Raw genomic sequence first — 21,897 nt, 5'->3', positions numbered from 1 at the left:
TCACTATTTCAACATATTTGTTCTTATTTTTTTCAGGCGGCAATCGTGGGTTTCAGAACCAGAAAAGTGATTTTCCTTGGTGTGAAGAACAAATATTGTACTACCTGTGCACGGGCCGAAGGAAAGGGTGATGCAGCTCAACCGCATACATGCTACAAAAACTGGGGGATGAAGCAAAGTTCGACCAGCATGGAGGCAGCGATTATCTGCGAGGGGTTCAAGAAAAGTGAAGAAATGCATCAAATACGGTATGCTAGATTAATCGCAGATGGCGACAGTAGTGTCTATAAAAGAATATTAGAGAGCCGACCATATAAACATTTTACGGTCGAAAAAGTAGAATGTAAAAACCATCTGCTTCGAAATATGTGTACCAGGATGAAGGCTGTTGCATGCTCCAAAACACAGAAGTCCTCTGTACTCCTTCGAAAAAAAATTGGGGATAGCATATTGCGATGCAGGGTGGCCGTAACAAAAGCTAAAGATTACCGGAAAACAGAAAACCGACTTATCAACGAGAAGATTGATTGTTTGAGGGAAGATATTCTCAATATTCCGAGCCACATCTTTGGCGAACACAAACAGTGTAAGGAACGAGGATATTTCTGCGAACAAGACCCAACAACTGCTCCAGCAACAAACAACTTAGTACCACAGCTCACCTCTGTTGGACTATATTCAGCGATCTGTGAAGTGTTCAGAGATGTAAGTCGACATAGCCGGAGTTTGCTGATTGATGTCACGAGCAACTATGTTGAACACTTCAACTCCATTGTTGCGAAATTCGTTGGTGGAAAGCGAATTAATTTCGCCTTAAGCGGTTCGTATCAAGGTCGCTGTACAGCTGCTGTGGTACAGTACAACTCCGGCCAAGCCCACTACAAGTTTCACAAGGCGGTATATAAATCTAGTCCCGGTACTTTTGCTAAAAGCAATCAAATGAAAAGGAAAAGGAAAATGGACAAGAAGAGGAACAGCAAGAGATGCCGCAAGTCTTTATTCTCAAACAATATGAATGAAGAAATTGATTACGGACTAAACGCACAAAGGCCGGATATTGACGAGAAAACCATGGAAAGAGAATCAGAAGAGTTTCTGGCCAGTCTAAAAAAAACGGATGAAGAACGTCACCGGATTGAGCGAGAAACAGTCCTTCAGTCTGACAGCAGCGAATGGCTTGAACTGCGGAGGAGCCTTCTTACGGCATCAAACTTTGGACGAGTGTGCAAAATGCGCCCAACCACTGGTTGCGAGTCGTTGGTCAAGCAAATACTTTACACAGTTGTCGATTGTGAAGCTATGCAATATGGCAGGACCAACGAAGAGACAGCGAGAGTAGTCCTAGAAAAGGAAATCGGAGAAAATGTGCTAAAGTGTGGAATTTTTATAGACAGTGAGTACCCTTTCCTTGGAGGAAGTCCTGATGGTCTGGTGAGTGATGTTGCCACTGTGGAAATCAAGTGTCCATCATCAGCTAAAGACTTAACACCAGAGGACGCAATCAAGACAAGGAAATGCACCTTCTGGACACTTGAAAAAAATGGGGAAATAGGTGACATAAACCGGAACCATAATTTTTATTATCAAATACAGGGACAACTGAGAGTGACTAGGCGCCAATTTTGCTATTTCACATTATGGACACCAAAGGGGATAAAAATAGCCAAAGTTGACCGTGACGACGAGTTTTGGAAGGAAAAAATGTTTCCAAAATTGCAGCGATTTTACAAGGACTGCCTTCTTCCAGAAATCATCGACCCGCGACACAACAGGTCAATGCCGATCAGAAATCCCTCCTACATAGAAGAAGCAAAGGTCAAAGCAGTCATGAAAAAGAAAAGTCTGTGCAAAACCCGCAAGCCAGAAAATACGCCACAGTAATGCAGTAATGCACTTTGTTGCGGGATTGTTTGTATTTAGTTTTCTTTTGTATTAGGCATTCATTAGGGTTTTTTAATATCCATATCCCATGTAAATTTCCCTTGTTTTTGTTTTACACTATTTTAATCTCGTATCCCATGTAAAAATTATGTTTAGTTGGTATGTTTTGATATTTTTGTAAATAGTCTGCATTTTATTATCAATTTCTGTTATAATTGTGTTTACTGTTAGGCTTTTCACTAAGACAATTATTATTTTATGCAATTTTTTTATATTTATTAGTATTTGTTTTAATCGTGTTATATCTTTTAGCGAATTTCCCTATAGGGAAGTAGCTATTACCGTAGGTGGCACGGTAAGACCTAGACCCGGGACCGATTTACTTTTTCATTTTGATGTCCCCAGAGGCCAAAAACACCATTCGTTCAAATTTTTATATATGTATATATATATATATAGACATATTATATATATATATATATATATATATATATATATACGTCCGTGAACGCGATAACTTGAGTAATTTTTGTCCGATTTTGGTGAAATTTGGTTTAAAGGTGTAAAGCGGGATAAACTTGAATGAGTTCGCGAACCAGCACGATCGGACCATGGGAACGGGGCTTTACGGGGGGTTTTATGGGGTAAAAATTGGTTTTTCTCACTTTTGACCCTCAAAACACAAAATTTCCCGATTTCTCTTTAGACCTTTTTAAAGAGCTTAAAAAAACAAATAATTTAGTATATAAAAGTATTTTTCTTCGATTACTAGTAACGGAGAAAATTAAAAAAATTGTAAATTTAAAATTCCCATGTTATTCTTATGGAGAATATTGTCAAATGTTGTAGTTTGCTTGTTTATGGATATATTTTGATCAAACTTGGCAAATTTATTTATTTTGTACTAAGCTATCAATATTTTACTCAAAAACACACTTTATTAGTTTCCTTGTAGCAGCAAACCTAGGTACTCGTTAAACCTAATGTTATTAAAATATATTTAACTGAATATCAATTCAGACAAGGAAATTCGCTTAGTCGGCAGGTTTGCTGCGGCGGGGGTATATTGAATTTTGAACCGTCCACAGGCTTATATCAGCGTGTTTTTTTTCGAAATTATTACAATGTCAACCTAACTTTCTCTTTGTTATCTCCTGTGTTTTTCCCTTGTATTTGTTTTATATTGTTTTTATTCTCGTATCCCATGTAAATTTTCCTTGTTTTTTTACACTATTTTTATCTCGTATCCCATGTAAATTTTATGTTTAGTTGGTATGTTTTGATATTTTTGTAAATAGTCTGCATTTTATTATCAATTTCTGTTATAATTGTGTTTACTATTAGGCTTTTCACTAAGACAATTATTATTTTATGCAATTTTTTTAATATTTATTAGTGTTTGTTTTAGACAATAATAGGTTTTTTACATACCTCAGTCAAATAGTCCAAAAATGGCATTGCTCAACAGCTTACATGTTTCGTTGCGAAGACAACATTATCAAAGCTTGCAACTCGTCAAAAACACATTTAAAACACGAACACGAACACAGAAGACATTAATACGGTACGAATACACAATTGACATTTAGATAGCGCTATCATAATACTGATTTGGTCCGGCGCGGCGCGGGGCTGGTAGCAGACTGGAGGTCACGTCACATCGTCTCCTCTACTGTTATCACTGATGTTATCAGATCTTCGATCAGCTGTTCCTGAGTTTAATATTGTATTAAAAATCGAGTGAGACTGGAACTGTAATTTTTCGTTAAGGATGTGGTCCTTACACTGTTCGTCATTATAAATTTTATAAATCTCGAACTCCTCCAAGGTGTCAAGTTTGCTACCTTTCCCACAGACATGTAGAATTTTTAAACCATCGTCAATGCTACTCATTGAGTGATTTGAATCAACCAGGTGTTGTGCGAAGGCTGATTTTTGTTTGACCATTTTTGGAGTAGGTCTATGTTCTCTGTAGCGGGTTTCAAATGCCCGACCCGTCTGGCCTATATACTTGCATGGGCAATCTGGGCAACTGATCTGGTAAACACCGGTGTTATTTAATTTGTTGCTAGTCCCTTTATTATGCAAGATGTTCCTAGTGCGGTTGGTGGTTCGGAACGTTAAGTCGATGCCTTGCCTATTTAGTTCTTTTTTAAGGCTGTTTTCTACAGAGTGGCTGTACTCCACGCAAACATATTTTCTCTCACTCTTATCTGGTTTAATATCTTGTTTTCTTTTGTTCTTACATTTGCTAATTAATCTGTCTACCAAATCGTGTTTGTACCCATTGGCTGATGCGATATACTTTATTAATGAGCATTCTTTGTTATAATTATCGGGGCTTAATGGAACAGTTAACATTCTGTGGATCATGGAGTTGTAGGCTGCTATTTTTTGCGAAAACGGATGGTAAGAAGTGGAGTGAATTGTTTGAGCTGAAGTGGTTGGTTTTCTGTAAATACTGTAATCAAATTTGCTGTTATTCTTCGTGACTGTGAGGTCTAGGAAATTTATTCTATTGTTTGACTCTGTTTCTAAAGTAAACTTTAATTTGGGTGCGATGTTATTCAGATAGTTGAGTAGGAGGTTTAATTGCCTATTGTTGCCATCGAATAAAACAATGGTGTCATCCACATATCTGAAGTACATGCTGATTTTATTTTTGTAAACGTTTTTATCGCAGAAAATGTTGTTGTTCTCGATGTAATTTAAATATATATCAGCCATAATACCCGATAATGGGGATCCCATTGCCAGTCCCTCATTCTGAACATAATATTTATCATTGAACTTAAAATAGTTTTGGTGTAAGACTTCAGTTAACAAGGCCATTAGTTCGTCCAACGCCTCTGGTAAAAGATTTGATTTTTCAGTGAGTTTGTCTTTAATTATTTCTAATGTCTTATCTACAGGAACATTGGTGTATAAATTTACAATGTCAAACGAAGCTAAGGATTGATGCATTTTTATTTGTAAGTCTTTGGTTTTTTCTATAAATTCCATGCTGTTTTTCAAACTGTGGTTGTTCTCAATAAATATGTTGTCTTTTAATATGCGTTCTAATTTTTTCGCTACTTTAAAGGCGGGGGCACTTGTGTAATCTACAAGGGGTCTGATAGGTATGCCTTCTTTGTGTACCTTGGGAAGTCCACGAATCCTTCTGCACCCGCTTTACGTGGACTTCCCAAGGTACACAAAGAAGGCATACCTATCAGACCCCTTGTAGATTACACAAGTGCCCCCGCCTTTAAAGTAGCGAAAAAATTAGAACGCATATTAAAAGACAACATATTTATTGAGAACAACCACAGTTTGAAAAACAGCATGGAATTTATAGAAAAAACCAAAGACTTACAAATAAAAATGCATCAATCCTTAGCTTCGTTTGACATTGTAAATTTATACACCAATGTTCCTGTAGATAAGACATTAGAAATAATTAAAGACAAACTCACTGAAAAATCAAATCTTTTACCAGAGGCGTTGGACGAACTAATGGCCTTGTTAACTGAAGTCTTACACCAAAACTATTTTAAGTTCAATGATAAATATTATGTTCAGAATGAGGGACTGGCAATGGGATCCCCATTATCGGGTATTATGGCTGATATATATTTAAATTACATCGAGAACAACAACATTTTCTGCGATAAAAACGTTTACAAAAATAAAATCAGCATGTACTTCAGATATGTGGATGACACCATTGTTTTATTCGATGGCAACAATAGGCAATTAAACCTCCTACTCAACTATCTGAATAACATCGCACCCAAATTAAAGTTTACTTTAGAAACAGAGTCAAACAATAGAATAAATTTCCTAGACCTCACAGTCACGAAGAATAACAGCAAATTTGATTACAGTATTTACAGAAAACCAACCACTTCAGCTCAAACAATTCACTCCACTTCTTACCATCCGTTTTCGCAAAAAATAGCAGCCTACAACTCCATGATCCACAGAATGTTAACTGTTCCATTAAGCCCCGATAATTATAACAAAGAATGCTCATTAATAAAGTATATCGCATCAGCCAATGGGTACAAACACGATTTGGTAGACAGATTAATTAGCAAATGTAAGAACAAAAGAAAACAAGATATTAAACCAGATAAGAGTGAGAGAAAATATGTTTGCGTGGAGTACAGCCACTCTGTAGAAAACAGCCTTAAAAAAGAACTAAATAGGCAAGGCATCGACTTAACGTTCCGAACCACCAACCGCACTAGGAACATCTTGCATAATAAAGGGACTAGCAACAAATTAAATAACACCGGTGTTTACCAGATCAGTTGCCCAGATTGCCCATGCAAGTATATAGGCCAGACGGGTCGGGCATTTGAAACCCGCTACAGAGAACATAGGCCTACTCCAAAAATGGTCAAACAAAAATCAGCCTTCGCACAACACCTGGTTGATTCAAATCACTCAATGAGTAGCATTGACGATGGTTTAAAAATTCTACATGTCTGTGGGAAAGGTAGCAAACTTGACACCTTGGAGGAGTTCGAGATTTATAAAATTTATAATGACGAACAGTGTAAGGACCACATCCTTAACGAAAAATTACAGTTCCAGTCTCACTCGATTTTTAATACAATATTAAACTCAGGAACAGCTGATCGAAGATCTGATAACATCAGTGATAACAGTAGAGGAGACGATGTGACGTGACCTCCAGTCTGCTACCAGCCCCGCGCCGCGCCGGACCAAATCAGTATTATGATAGCGCTATCTAAATGTCAATTGTGTATTCGTACCGTATTAATGTCTTCTGTGTTCGTGTTCGTGTTTTAAATGTGTTTTTGACGAGTTGCAAGCTTTGATAATGTTGTCTTCGCAACGAAACATGTAAGCTGTTGAGCAATGCCATTTTTGGACTATTTGACTGAGGTATGTAAAAAACCTATTATTGTCTTAACAATATAGTCCAGGGGCCGAAAACATGAATTTTGTTTGTTTTAATCGTGTTATATCTTTATTGAGTTTTGAACCGTCCACAGGCTTATATCAGCGTGGTTTTTTTTCGAAATTATTACAATACCAACCTTCCCTTCTCTTTGTTATCTCCGGTGTATATTTTACTCTGTAAATAAAATATTCTCTCTGTATATGTTTACTTTAGTAAATAAAATCATTTTTGTTTAAAAATTTATAAATCTGTTTAGTTTTTTCCCCTTTTATATTTCGATCTTTATGTAAAATGTATTTAAATAATGTCACTGATTATACAATTAATATAAGACAGATACATAGGAGAAAGCTGGTCATGAAGTGCGGCGTTGAGGTCGATTTGCTTGGAAGGTGGGTACAGCCACGCTTGAGTCTTGAGTAGATAGGATCCATGCCAAAACACAAACAATGTGGAAACCATTGGACCGTGCTAATAGTCGAACCCTTGGGTCTATTGTGTCTGCTCAGTTGGGGACACAGCCGTGGAGACGGCCCTGAGTGAGTCATACTTCTAACCCCGTTACAATTAGAAGACAGTCAGCTATTGGTCCTCATTAGTTCAACATCACAATGTCTGGTGTCGTAGGATGTTTGATAATTAAAATGATAAACGTTCGTAAAAATCTAATTCTCAAAATAATATATTTGCCTAATTTAAAACTAATAGATTGCAAACAAGCTTAGAACAATTTATATAGATGATTGAAATAACAAACGATTCAAATCTCACTAAATTTTTTATGATGAATGTTTTAAAATGTCCCCATTTTCTCGTACGGACTAATATGATTTCTGGTTTACCTCATCTCTGGTCTTGTAATAGTTACGACGGTAATTAATAGAATTGTAAAAGTGAGTCGTTAAAATTTACTACAGTCCTTTTAATTTTCAAGGTTGCTATTTTTACTCGAAAAGCAACGTAATTAGAAATTTGTATTATATTATTCTTACGTATATTTACAGAATATGTTTCTATAGCTAATATAACATTCAAAGAATAGTTGTTATTCAATCTATAAATGTAAATCAATATGACTTAACGATTCTTAAAAAAAAGTGAATCGAGAATTTTTAGAGGAGTCTTTTCTCCACGTGGTTAGTGTATGACACGCGAGTATGAGGCAGTAGGACACAAAATATAATTAGTATTTACTGTACCGTACTACAATATTGGTTACCGGCTCCCGGTGGTGGGTGGTGTTCTCCTATTAGCTTGAGGGTTTTTAGTCCTACTAGTGACCGCGGCGATGGTGGCGCTACCGCATTTTTGTATTTGAAGGCGCTGTGAAACGGTGATATTTTGGTTGACTCCGGCCACCTCTTAAGCATTTTTACAATTGCTGGTAGATGCAAAACATTAAAAGAAAATTATGCATAGACAATGTATTGTTGAGATGGTTCTCATGACAGTAGGGATTTTTGAAGTATCTTTTTAAAATGGAGCAATAATGCTCTGAAACTAGTCGTATTAAAAAAAAAATGCAACTATCATTGTCAATTTTACAAATCCTAGAGGCATAATGGAATATAGTATTTATATAATAACATACATACATAAAAAAGCTTTATAATATTATTTATTTTTAATAATAGTTTGCCCTTAAGTAATATAAGATTATGAAACAAAGACTTGTAAAATTATGAAAATTTATTATTATTTTGTAAATTAGTATTTTCCTGTTATGAACCTTGCCTACCTGTTTAAGCATTGGAACTCCTCGACACTTCTGCAGCCCTGTATGGCTGGCAGGTAGGGGGGCAATGTATCCTTGGTCAGCTCTATATCATTGTCTACGTTGTGACTGCTGGTGACCACCGGAGTGGTAGATCTGGAGCGAGAACGGGGTCGCGAGTCGTCAGTCTCTGTAACAAACAAATCATCAAACTGGACTGTTTAGAGGACAAAAGAATTGTAGTTAGCAAGATAAGGCTGATTTTACTACTAGTAGGCTACTTTACAAAACAGATGATAGTCGCTCACATTCTACACAAGACAGATAAGATTCAACAAAACACATTGATTTGAGAAACAAATAACCACATATTGTTGTGTCGTCCTCAACTTAACACAAAAATGATAAATTCCAAATCTAGTAACCTAACACAAGTAAGCCGATTGTGCTGGCAAATAAATTACATTGACTGTTTTTAACATCTTATTCTATTTAAATAATTTTCCCTGCACAGAAAATAAAAAAATTGAATTGTAAGTTTTTGAAATAAGTTGGACTTCTTAAAAAAAAAAAAAAACTGTATTACTGTACTAAATTTTAATATTTATATCAGTGTGAAATAGAAAAGAAACTAAACGCGCTGCCACTAAATTACCTTGAAGTGATCTTACTTAGTGCTTGTAATTATAGTATTGGTGTAATTAATTTATACATGAAGTACATCTTTTAACTCTTTAGAGCCCTCGAGTTAACAGTTGTTTGATCAAAAAGCCCTCGACACATGTACCTTGTTCAGAGCCGCTTGACGTGTCGCTATTATCGGAGGACTCTTCGTCTCCACTAGCGTCCGAATGTTTGCTACCGTCAGAACCCTCTGCTGCTGCTTCCGTATCTCCGTCGCGAGGCTGATCTTCCTCCATGGGTGTTGGCGACACTGACACGTCTGATAACATCATCGCTTCCTCTTCCTCCTTTTCAGTCGCGGCTCGAGCGTCCACCAAGTAAAAGTCCTCTGCAAACGATATATATCATGTAAATGGACATTACAAGTGAGTTGATAAGTAAACAAGTCTTGGTTCTACAGTAATAGCTACTTCCCTTAAAGGGAAATTCGCTAAAAGGGAGTTCATTAAACACACAAGGAACCCAACCAGTCCCATAAAAGCAGACATTTTACATTTCCGATTAGTCTGGTTTAATGAAGGTCTATTGTAATAGGATTGCATGACAGTTCTACATTTTGATTACACAACATTGTAGTTTAAAAACTATTTCTGTAAGCCAAATTATATTTTTTGTTGAAGGATAGACAACAAATTACTTACTGTTAGCTGCCTAGCCTACATTTTACGTTTAATAGGATTGCTAAACGTTATGGTGGCAAGAACATAAGGGAAAATAAGGTTAGTTTTTAAACTTAACTTACTGAATTTTCATGTGAATAAAAAGGAGAATTATGCATTTTAAATATTGATTTGTCAGGGTGCAAGGAAATTATATTTCATTGATGGTTAAATGGAACTGTTCTCAAGTCTTGTGCCACTTGAAAGTCTTTCAGGAACGAAGCTAGTGTGAAACCTTAAGACAGAGCATAAAGCAAGGATAATAAGTTGAAATAAAAACAATAAAGGGTTAGTACATTTTTTGGTTAATCTGCTAACAATTATTGGCTATTTTTACAATGTCACCCTGTCCCCATCCAAAACCGTTTAAGTAATTTATCCCTCAGCTATAAAACAAAACTCAAATTCACCTGATTCTAGTTCATGCTCTTTGTTCTTACTTCCAGTGTTTTCCTTCTCTTGAGAGTCTGAAAATTAATTCAGTTAAATTTCAACGACAAAAAATAGATACGGTTGTAATAGAGGGAGTGTTGGTTTAGAATAGTGATTTATATTTACAAACAATTCAGAATTGATTTAGAAACCAAAGCTTTGGAAACCCATCCGTGGTGGAAAATGTAATATGAGAATGGAAGAAGGATCAAAGAGTTAATTGGAAGCTCTAAAATAAAGGGAAGTAGGAGAGGAAAAGCTATACCATGCCACTGTTACTTTATCTATCAGTTAAAACTGTTATAGATGTTCGTGCACTAACTTGAGGACAATCGATCAAAACGTATTACAAATACAGTACTATTGAAAGGATACAACTTTAAACTGTATTTAAAATAAGAATTCCCAGCCCTAAGCTATTTTTTACTTTCCCTACCACCAAATTGTAAATTTATATTAACTGATTGAAATTTGAACACAAACTTTACGGCAAGACTCTCAAGAGGGTTATCGTCAAGTAGTGATTCTCGGGCCTAAGTAACAAGAATCCAAGTATAATAGTTTGCGATCACTATTGGACCAGAAACTGAATTAGAATATAGTTTTGGGCTTAAATATATAAGATAATCATGGAGTACAAAAATGATTCAACAACTTCTTTACTTACCTAACTTCTAAAGAGAAATTAATTTTTTTTTAACGTGGACCTTAAAAGAATTGTCAAGGAAAGCGAAATATAAAAACAATCGATCTACCTAATTTATTATGAAAATAGTGAAATGATTCTTTTACCATTATCTCGGCTCCTGCTTCTGTTTGCTCGTCTCATTCGCCTTTCTTCTATGTGTTTCTTTGACTGTTCCCGCACTCTCTCTTGTTCTAACAATCGTTCTCGGCGCAAATCTCGTTCTTGTTTTTCTTTGGCTCTTTCTGGCCCAGATTTACTTCTTTCTTTAACTTCTGCTTCTTTCCGTTTAGCAGCCATATCTTCATCGTACTTCACTCTTTCCTCCCTGATCTTTTCTTCTCTCGTTCGCTCTTCTCTCACTCGATCGTCTCTAACACGTTGATCATCACGGCTTCTTTCATCTTTGTACCTTTCGTCTTTTACTTTATCTTCTTTGCTCCTGTCTTGGTCTTTGTTCTTTCCATGCCTTCTGGATTCATCTTTTCGCACTGAATCTTCTTTAGCTGGCCTTTCTCTGAAAAAATCCGATATTATTTGACATTACGTACCATAGACTTGTATCAAGTGTGGACACAGAGGGATCATTATTCATTAAACACCAAGGTACAATTTAGTCCTTATAGGATTAGAAAATTTAATAACAGAAACATTTAATTGATTGGTGGGTACTTGCTTTAACGCAATACAAGGCAAAAAGTACGATAATAGGGCAAAAAATACATAATTCCAGTAATCTCTCAGTAATCATTAACCCAGTCTTATGCAGTATGAAATTTTTACAAATGTCTATGCGAGACAACCTGTCGCTGAACAGTGCGCTGCAGAAAATAGAGATAAGTTTTTTCTGTCACACCCTCTATCAATATATAGGGTGTCTACCTTTCAGGGGAGTCCCCGAATACACTCGGATTTTAGTGAAGGGTCACAGAAGTCACCAAAAGTCACATATTTTACAAAAATCCATATCTGTATGGGCAATACTGTTAGGATACAGTATTTGATAGTTCTGTTTGGCTTTCAATTTAGACAACATCTCCATATAAAAGTTAAGAATAACAAGTAGCAAACTGTGAATAGAGAGAATGGGCAGTAAAAAATCTCATATTAAAGCCGGAAGTTGCCAAGGTCAATGTTTTGTTCTTCGTACCAAGTGTTCTGAATCAGACAACAGGCGTAGTTCATGCCGGCCCAAATTTATCGTGCACTCTCAGGTATTTATCGTATCCAAGTCTGATAAGTAAACACAATCAGGAAACCGCTCTTTTTTACAAAATATAAAAGTCAAAGACTGAAAACATTTGAGCGCTGTTCCCATAATGAGCATTTATTGATCTAGAAATTATACAATTTGAGGTAGCACTGGCACGGCAACTCTGATAGAAAATCAAGACGCCGTAAAATATTGTTATGTTGGTACCAACTAGAAGAATCAACTAGCTCTTTGGCTCTTGGCTTTATTAAAATCCCAATCTCCTATTCAGCCCCTAGTTCCAATGTAGGCTACTATTCCCGTTCATATGGTGGCTAATGTCTCTCAATTCTCTCATTCAGTGCTACCCTCGGTTTTAGCTTTAGTTCAGTGCGAGCAACTATTGCTTGCGATTGGCTTAACCTTGACCACTACTACTGATGACGAACATTACAGTATTACATTATTTATATTTTATTTTAGAATTTAGTCACGTCTCACGCTAACTGTTGCTATTTACAAAAAAAACTTATCTATTTTCTGTAGCGCACAGTTCAGCGACAGATTATCTTGCATAGTTAGGGTCTTACAATTTAGTGAGACTTAAAAGTAATAGACCCTATCTCAAGTGTTAAGAATTGAAATTAGGACACGGACAAAATGGTGTTTAGTAATGATAGCAGGCTTAATTGAATGGGAGAGAGTCCTAACTGACATGAGAAACACAACGCTTTACACTATATACACAAAACAGTAGAAAATTTCAACTTAATCCTGTACTACTAGTAAGTTAACTCTCATCATTACCGGTGATGCCTTCTTCTTTCTTCCCTATGACTCCTAGACCGATGATGTCCTTTTCTGTGGCCACTCGAAGATGATTTCTGGAACACAAATTAAGAACGTTTACAACAAAATTACCCTACAAACTGTTTTTACTAAATATGTTATTTTCAATATAAACCACGGACCGAGTCCTACAATTGTTTCTGAAAATCTATACAGGGTGTTCATAAAGGGGTATCACAAACTTCATGGACTGATAGTACTAATCAATCTGAACAAAAAAGTTTGTTTAGCCGCTAGCCGCCATTTTGTATTTTTTACCAAAAAAATTTATATCTCAAGAATTATTCAGGCTACGGAAACCTGGCTGTGTGGAAACCTGTTGCACATACATTTATTGTTATAAGAGGCAAACAAATTATGTAATTTTCTTTTAAATTTACAAAATAGCGGCCATTTAAAAAATTGTTTAACTTAAATTAGCTACCTACTAACATAAACTTATTACTGATTTTGTGATAAAATGTCAAGAACACTTTTAATTAGCATTTTTTATTCCCTTATCTTGATATTTCAGCTAGGGTATTTTTTATTCACTCTTTTTGAACATGGTATCATTATTTTAGACTGGGAATTAAGAATTAAAGATTTTCACAATTTTGGCATGTTTTAAGGAAAAAAATAAGGTGTTTCCATGACCATGGGGTATAATCAGGATAACAATTTCTGCCTTCTTTAAAACGCCCTGTTGTTTTCAAATCTTAATTCTGTTATTTTCAGTTTTAAAAATTCCATTTGTAAACAATTCAGATAACGTCAAGTGAATTTAATTGATCCCCTTAATTGGGATCAGATCTTTGAAGTGACACGGTTTTTTATTAGTCAGTATAGAGCTATAAAACTTTGCACACAAATAAATTTATATCTTAAGTGATTGCTGAATTAATTTCCAATTTTTAGGTAAAGTAAAAGTATGGAAAAAAACTATTTTTCAAAACCCTTTCGCGTGATCCCAATTGCCCCACCACTACAGGGCAAATGGAATCACAGTTGGTATTTTCCAATTGCTTCTACTGTATATAGATCAGTTCTTGGGCAATTGGGATATATTCCATGTTGTCAGTTTTCAGAGAAATTTTAAATTTTTGAACTATGTTAACAACTTTGGGAGTTACGAACTTTTTTGCGGGGCCATGTCAGAGGTGAGCCAAATTACTTATTTTAGAAATTCCTTATAAAAATCAAGTTACTTATTATTAGAAAAATTATTATTATTATGTAATAAAAAATATTAAGTACGGTAATTAAATTAATTTTTTTTACAATTACCTAATAATTACTTTATAATTTTAATTAAGTAATTAAAATTATTAAGTAATTACCAAATTACTTTAATTTGAATCATGGTGATTCCAATCACCCCACACCCCGTGATTCCAACTACCCCATGATGCGTTTTAGGAGGGATCCAATTGGGATCACGGCTATAACATTTTATCTGTTCATCTGAAGCTATTGTTGATATTTTTTATGGATTCCTTTATGAAAAAAAAGTACATTTCAAGTCTTCTGATCATTTTAACACTTCCAGGAAAAAATCAGAAAAATACCAAAAAATCAGAATCAAATTTGCGTGACTTAAGTGTAAATGCAAGCATTTAGCAAAAACATCACAAAAAAATAAAATGTGAATTTTTTTTTTAAAGTGGGGTAACTGAAAAAAAACATGAGGTGTTATAAAATTCATCATGTGTAATTTTTGAAGCAAAAATAAGATCACTGCGACCCAAGCCCCTAGCTCTCAATTACCCCACTTGACCCTAATTGGAGTCTTGTAATTCAGAGTAACTAGCGTCTCATGGGGCTGTTTAAAAACCGATGAGAACCTCTTCTGCAAAAGAGTGGGGGATTGTGGGAGAGCCCCTCACGTCAATTTAAGAAAAATTATAAAATTAAATTTTTAATTATAAAATTAAACTGTCATAACTCATAACCTAACCTAACTTACCAAACTTGCTGATAATATAAAAAAGATAGATATAAAATAAAAATCTAATTAAGGTTTACTAATAAAAAAAAAGTTCTGTTCATAAAATAAAATTATAAATGTCTCAAATTCTAACAAAAGATGTAAAGTTGTAGCCTAATTGCATTTTAAGCAAAATCTTTGACAAAAAGTTAGTGTCACCGGTGGGATTCGATCTGGTTACCTATTGGACATCGCAGTATTCTATCCACTACCGGTACACCATTAACAACGATGGCTGCATTTTGTATCTTTGCGGTAATGGCGTTCCCTCAAGAGAAGATAATGACGTCACGCCCCCCACTCCTTTGCAAAAGAGGTTCTCATCAGTTTTTGACCAGGAACCCGAGACGCTAGTATTAAGAGTAAGCCTAATACTGTTGATGATTTGCATTTGTGTACCTGTTGTGAGATTTCAATTTGTAGCTCAGGACAGAAGTCCCATCATATACAATTATAATAAAGTCTCAGTTATTTTAGGCTAAACACTAGATTGATTTACTTACATGACTTCTCCTTGATGATGTCACTGACTGTTTGTCCCTACGGCTGGAATGAGACTTGTGGATGAAAGCCTGAGGTGGCTTTATTTCCAGCGAGTCAGCAGTGTCATCTTCAGATAAACTGAAACATAACCGTAAATCTTGTTAATTTTTAGACATGAGGCATTCAGAGCATAATATAGGGAAAACACACCTGGATCTGAGATCAGACATCTTGTAGCCTAATTAACATTAACTTAAAGTCCACTTTTTTATCGACAGTAATCACGGTATCAACACAGGACTCAGTTGTACATTTCAGCTAAACTGTCATAAATGTAGTGTGAAATGGAGGTTTGATATTTACTGATAAAAAATTCCAATGGGCTAGCTTACTAGCCTACATCAAAGACAAACCCCATTCAAAATCATGCATGTGGACCAGAAATTTAGTTATTAGGCTAATAGCCTATCATATTAAGTAATTGGACTCTTACAACTTCAAGATTAGGCCTAAGGGTAATTAACTCGGAGAAGGTGACCAAGGGAACCATAGTAGGTACAGTAAACCTTTGATAGTTTAAAGAATCAAATTTTATCAAACTTTGTCCTCACCCATTGCAAACACAAAGCTTGAGTATGTAAGGTACCAAATTTTAAGGGGGGTAAAAACGTACTACGAATAAATGAACATCAGAACTTACCCGATTTTTAACCACAATAGCCTACTCCGAGGCCTATGTGTTGGCCATAGCTTGGGCTATGGGCCAAAGAACGTAGGCCTATTTTTATTCACAGTGAAGTACACAAACACATCCACAACTACATATTTATTCATAATAGCACTTCGTTTCACATAATAAAGTTAAACCGGCCGATTTTACAGATATTTAACGCCGACGACGACATAACCCCAAACTGGTGTTTATTTGTTTACAGACGACAGACGAAACTAGACCAGCTCAACAAGTGAATTCGATCAGCTGTTGTCTAGTAGTACTTGAGTTCGCCGCTTGAGCGCGTAAGCCTCGAGCGGGCAGGAACGAAGGATTTTACTCAAAGACAGGATTATTCGTTCGTACGCCGTCTTCGAAATAACTTCGCTGTTTGACCACCGACTAGCTCGCACGGGTTACGAATACAACGACACTACGATTATCACGAAGGTTAGCTACCATACTAGTTAGGTCCCTTTTTACGTTTTACGTTATTTCTGTTTTATCTTACGCATACTTAACTTATTTTACATTTTCGTTTTCTTAAATTGCCGATTCGAATTATCTAAATTTAATATCGTAACTTGAGTCTTGACCCGCCAGTTCCTGCCTGCCAGTGACTAGCGGTGGCGATCGTTTATTTTATTTTAATTAACTAGTTTCGAAATTACGATTTCTCCGTTCGCTTAACGAGTAATTGTTACTTCTATTATTTTAATCGATTCGACGTTTTAATACCCCGAGACTTGTCGTCTAAGTTCTAAACCCCGTCTTTGGCGGGTGAAAGAATCAAGTCTTGGGAGCAGGCTGATTTGAACAATCAGCTACGTAAATTAACACTAAATTTATTTTAAATCATCCCACGATAAATTCTCCATTAGATTATATTAATTAGGCCCCGACGACTCTGTAGGAATTGCTTTTCACATTATATTCGATTTTATTATTTACCAACGTCCTTAGCCAGTTAGTTGCAGTTTAATACGAGTATTTATATCACATTGGCTTAAGATTGGATACTCGTCGGCCCTACAGAGTCATTCTAAAAGTTAGGCAAAATTCTCCAAAACGCTTTTACAAGGGCTGGGATGATATAGCTCCATCTGAGCGTCTGCAGGATTTCCTGAGGGCTTCTAGAGCTCTGAGCCTTTGATTAAATTTAAATAAATTGATCAGTCAAAGCCGTGACACCTTCGTATCGACCCCTGGATTTTTCTCGGCTCCTTCTGAGCACTCCGGGGAAGAAATTTGAGTGTGGCCGGTTCTAGGGTAGGCCTAGCCTGACTTAGGTGAATACCAGTTTATTCCCCCCCTAGAATTTTGCGTCACAAGTATAACTGCAATAAGCATTTTAAACTTATATGCCAACCCCGTACGAAGGACGGGTACTCTGCTAGTAGTTAAATATGTAACAGTTAAGTTATTATATAAATCGATCATACACTAGCCTACACTAGTGATACGTATGCTAACTTGAACATTAAATTGGCATGTAGCCTATTGTTGACTTGAGATTTGACTAAGTTAATGAAAAGTGAAATTTTTAGGTTTTTTAGTACTAGGTACCTATTTAATAAATTTTTGTGATTTCTATAAGTTAAGACTTGTGTTGTTACTTTCCCGTACGGTATATTAAACTCAACTTACTCCTTATAGTTCGACATAGGTCTACCTACCTACCTTAAGTTCACAAAGTGTCGAACTAATGAGGTTCTACTGTATAATCTATATATGATTAGAAACTAGATTTTTACCTGAAAACAATTGTGCAAATATGTTTCTGCTGTCACAAAAACTGAATAAACTACGATCATTTTAATGTTGTACTAGGAACTTGTACAAGAGCGGAGATGGCCTGAATCTTCGACATGGCACCAGATTAAACCTCCCGTACTGCAGACTCACAAAAAAGGACTGTTTCCCCCACCTGGCCCTAAAGATGTTCAATAGGCTGCAAGCTGGAGTTATGCCTGGATGACAATAGGTTCAAGACCAAAATTAAGTCCTGGCTCATTGGTAGAGCATATTATTTATTGAAAGAGTTCTTCGAGGACAACTTTAGCGACCTCGTCTAGCCAAACAAACCATTGACGCAATCAATCCAGCAACGCTGGTCAAAGATGAAGACTTCAAGTATCAAGTAAGTAAGTAACGTTGGTCTGCACAACAAAATTTACACAGTAAAATCAAAGTTAACCTAATGGAACTTAGTCAAATTTTTTGATTGATTAACTTACCTATATGCCATTTTAAAGTAAATATTACCCTCACTCAATTTAAGAACAATGAAAATATTTTTAGAGATAGAGTTAGACTAGATTTAACTCTCAACTGTTTTCCTGTTGCAGGAATAAGGTTCTAAGTTACAATGCCTTACCCATAACTGTCAGACAACTCTTACCAAACAAGTTTGCGCCCACACTAAAAGCTTGGATGCTTGCCAATCCATTTTATTGGCAAGTTTTTATTATTGTTATAAGAGTTTTGGAATGCACAGCTTGTTACTATTGGGTTGAACCCACAGTAGTCTATTAGAGGTACCTATTACAAAATTGGGTAATTATATCGACCTCCGGACCTCACGCGAAATTAAAAATTTTTTTTTTCAAAATGGTCGAAATTTCACGCTGATTTCAAAAATGATTGTCGTTTTTTGCGGAAATGTCCCGTTTTCCCGGAAAATGGGAAAAACGGGAAAAAATTCTTTTTGCTCAAAACCCATGTTGTGGGTACTCAAATTGTGCGGGATTTCCTCCTGAACAAGAATATGTAATTTTTATTACGATCAGACCAGTATTAAGTAAAATATCGCCAGAAAAGTGGGCCATATTTAAATAACAAAGGTTAGGTCAGGTTACTTTAGGTTAGGTTACTTTAGGTTAGGTTAGGTTAGTTTAGGTTAGGTTAAGTTTGGTAAGGTTAGGTTAGGTTAAGTTAGGTTAGGTTAAGTTAGGTTAGGTTAGGTTAGGTTAGGTTAGGTTAGGTTTTGTTAGTTTAGGTAAGGTTAAGTTAGGTTAGGTAAGGTTAGGTTAGGTTGAGTTAGGTTAGGTTAGGTTAAGTTAGGTTAGGTTAAGTTTGGTTAGGTTAGGTTAGGTTAAATTAGGTTAGGTTCGGTTAGGTTGGTTTACATAGTTACAATACTCATGTTATTGATAAACTAACCTAACCTAAAGCAACCTAACCTATGTTGTTAGGTAAGGTTAGGTTGGGTTAGGTTAGGTTTGGTTAGGTTAGGTTAGGTTTGGTTGGGTTAGTTTACATATTTACAATACTCATGTTATTGATAATTTAACCTATTCTAACCTTACCTAACCTAACTTAAACTAACTTAACCTAACCATATTTAAATAACAAAGGTTAGGTCAGGTTACTTTAGGTTAGGTTAGGTTACTTTAGGTTAGGTTAGGTTAGTTTAGGTTAGGTTAAGTTTGGTTAGGTTAGGTTAGGTTAAGTTAGGTTAGGTTAAGTTAGTTTAAGTTAGGTTAGGTAAGGTTAGAATAGGTTAAATTATCAATAACATGAGTATTGTAAATATGTAAACTAACCCAACCAAACCTAACCTAACCTAACCCAACCTAACCTTACCTAACAACATAGGTTAGGTTACTTTAGGTTTGGTTAGGTAACTTTAGGTTAGGTTAGGTTACTTTAGGTTAGGTTAGTTTATCAATAACATGAGTATTGTAACTATGTAAACCAACCTAACCGAACCTTACCTAACTTAACCTAACCTAACCAAACTTAACCTAACCTAACTTAACCTAACCTAACTCAACCTAACCTAACCTTACCTAACCTAACTTAACCTTACCTAAACTAACAAAACTTAACCTAACCTAAACTAACCTAACCTAACAACTTAGGTTAGGTTACATAAGGTTAGGTTAGGTTACTTTAGGTTAGGTTAGGTTACTTTAGGTTAGGTTAGAATAGTTTATCAATAACATGAGTATTGTAACTATGTAAACTAACCCAACCGAACCTAACCTAACTTAACCTAACCTAACCTAACTTAACCTAACCTAACCTAACTTAACCTAACCTAACCTAACTTAACCTAACCTAACCTAAACTAACCTAACCTAACCTAAAGTAACCTAACCTAACCTAAAGTAACCTGACCTAACCTTTGTTATTTAAATATGGCCCACTTTTCTGGCGATATTTTTCTTAATACTGGTCTGATCGTAATAAAAATTACATATTCTTGTTCAGGAGGAAATCCCGCACAATTTGAGTACCCACAACATGGGTTTTGAGCAAAAAGAATTTTTTCCCGTTTTTCCCATTTTCCGGGAAAACGGGACGTTTCCGCAAAAAACGACAATCATTTTTGAAATCAGCGTGAAATTTCTATCATTTTGAAAAAAAAAATTTTTAATTTCGCGTGAGGTCCGGAGGTTGATATAATTACCCAAAATTGTAAATTTATTTTTCTCTGCCTTGCATGGCTTGCAGCATGTAGGCTAGTTCTTATTTTTTTCATTTATAGTATGCATGCATTGCTTTGCATGTTTTGTATTGAGTGAGACCCTGCATGTGTTCATTTCAGCTTATTTAATCTTGTTAGTCAAGAGTGCAAGAAGAAGTTTGGCATGTTTATTTATTATTTATTCTGAATGGCCAATAAAATCATTTGAATCATTTAGTTCAGAACAGTTTATTTCAATATTACATATTTTTTAAATATTGTTTGTTGACACTAAACATACTAAATTATGGTTCTGGTGGTCACCATCTCCGACATAATTTCCGGCCCGAGTTAGGCTATCTTTCTTCTGGATCAAATTAGGCTAAGTTAACTTATCTTTGGGCAGATGAAATTACGTTGGTTACTAAACCATAAACTAAACTACCGGTAGGCCTAACTTATAAATGAAAAAAAACCAACCTGATGGATGATTCAGATGCATTTTTCTTGGGTGCTGGGGAAGGCATTTTTTTAATTTCGCCTTCTTCTATTCCATCATCAATTTCCACATCTGAATCGCCATTGTCTGACATGTTAAGTTAACAAAAATAAATAACTTGATATCAAACAATTTGAATGACATAGGCTAGGCTCTACAGAGAGTGATGAGGCCAATAGCTAAATTTCCTAGCAATTACTGAGGAAATAAGTAGAGTAGGCCTAGGCCTAGAATAATAAAAATCCTTTGTTTTGAGGTTAAGTAAGGAACACCGTTCAAAACCTTTAGAGAAACACCAATAAATTATTTAAGTTAGGTCTAAGTAACAGAACAGTTGTTATATAAATCGATCATACACTAACCTACACTAATTTTCAAAAGTTTGCAAGGTAACTTAGGTAAAACTTAAGTTAAGTAGCAACCAATGGACAATATAAATAGTTAATAGTTCACTGGAGCAATAATTAAATAAGCCCACTGTCGAATGCGGAACCGGGAACCGTAAACCGTTGTCTATTGCAATTTTGACAAAGTATTGACGTTCACACTGGATTCTTTTCCACTTCACTCACACTTAAAACAGAATTAATTATTCATAAAAATAACTATCACCACAAACAACATACAAATTTGCAAAAGATGTTGACTGACTGGGCGACTGACATAGTGACATGACTGACATGACGATTGGGTTGGGGGGGGGACGAGTGACGATTGACGACGTGACGTAGATGTCAGAGACGTACGACAATCGGAATCGACAGACAATTGAATTGGATTGTCATTGACGGTTGACACACTCAGTCGCTCGCCAT

The 21,897-nt window shown here is 35.7% G+C and overlaps 1 protein-coding gene across 2 annotated transcripts in view; it reads right to left on the bottom strand.

The window, feature by feature from the left end:
• LOC128999717 (cyclin-dependent kinase 11B-like) overlaps positions 1-21,729 on the bottom strand; it is a 45,815-nt gene extending 24,086 nt beyond the window's left edge. Inside the window, exons 1-7 of one of the 2 annotated variants that reach the window (XM_054426362.1) lie at positions 21,064-21,729; positions 15,481-15,598; positions 12,970-13,046; positions 11,078-11,487; positions 10,264-10,320; positions 9,298-9,522; positions 8,535-8,700 (exon numbers count right to left, since the gene is read on the bottom strand). In XM_054426362.1, the coding sequence (XP_054282337.1) occupies positions 8,535-8,700; positions 9,298-9,522; positions 10,264-10,320; positions 11,078-11,487; positions 12,970-13,046; positions 15,481-15,598; positions 21,064-21,176 (1,166 nt within the window). In that variant the 5' untranslated portion in view covers positions 21,177-21,729. The remainder of the gene's footprint in view (positions 1-8,534; positions 8,701-9,297; positions 9,523-10,263; positions 10,321-11,077; positions 11,488-12,969; positions 13,047-15,480; positions 15,599-21,063) is intronic. The other variant, XM_054426363.1, reaches the window with a different exon arrangement.
• Between the last annotated feature and the right edge of the window lie 168 nt (positions 21,730-21,897).

The sequence above is a fragment of the Macrosteles quadrilineatus genome, unplaced genomic scaffold (genome assembly GCF_028750875.1).
Source record: "Macrosteles quadrilineatus isolate MER2022 unplaced genomic scaffold, UCM_ALF_1.0 Scaffold_8__2_contigs__length_117827958, whole genome shotgun sequence".
Lineage (NCBI taxonomy): Eukaryota > Metazoa > Arthropoda > Insecta > Hemiptera > Cicadellidae > Macrosteles > Macrosteles quadrilineatus.
This window is presented reverse-complemented; position numbering and strand designations above follow the sequence as displayed.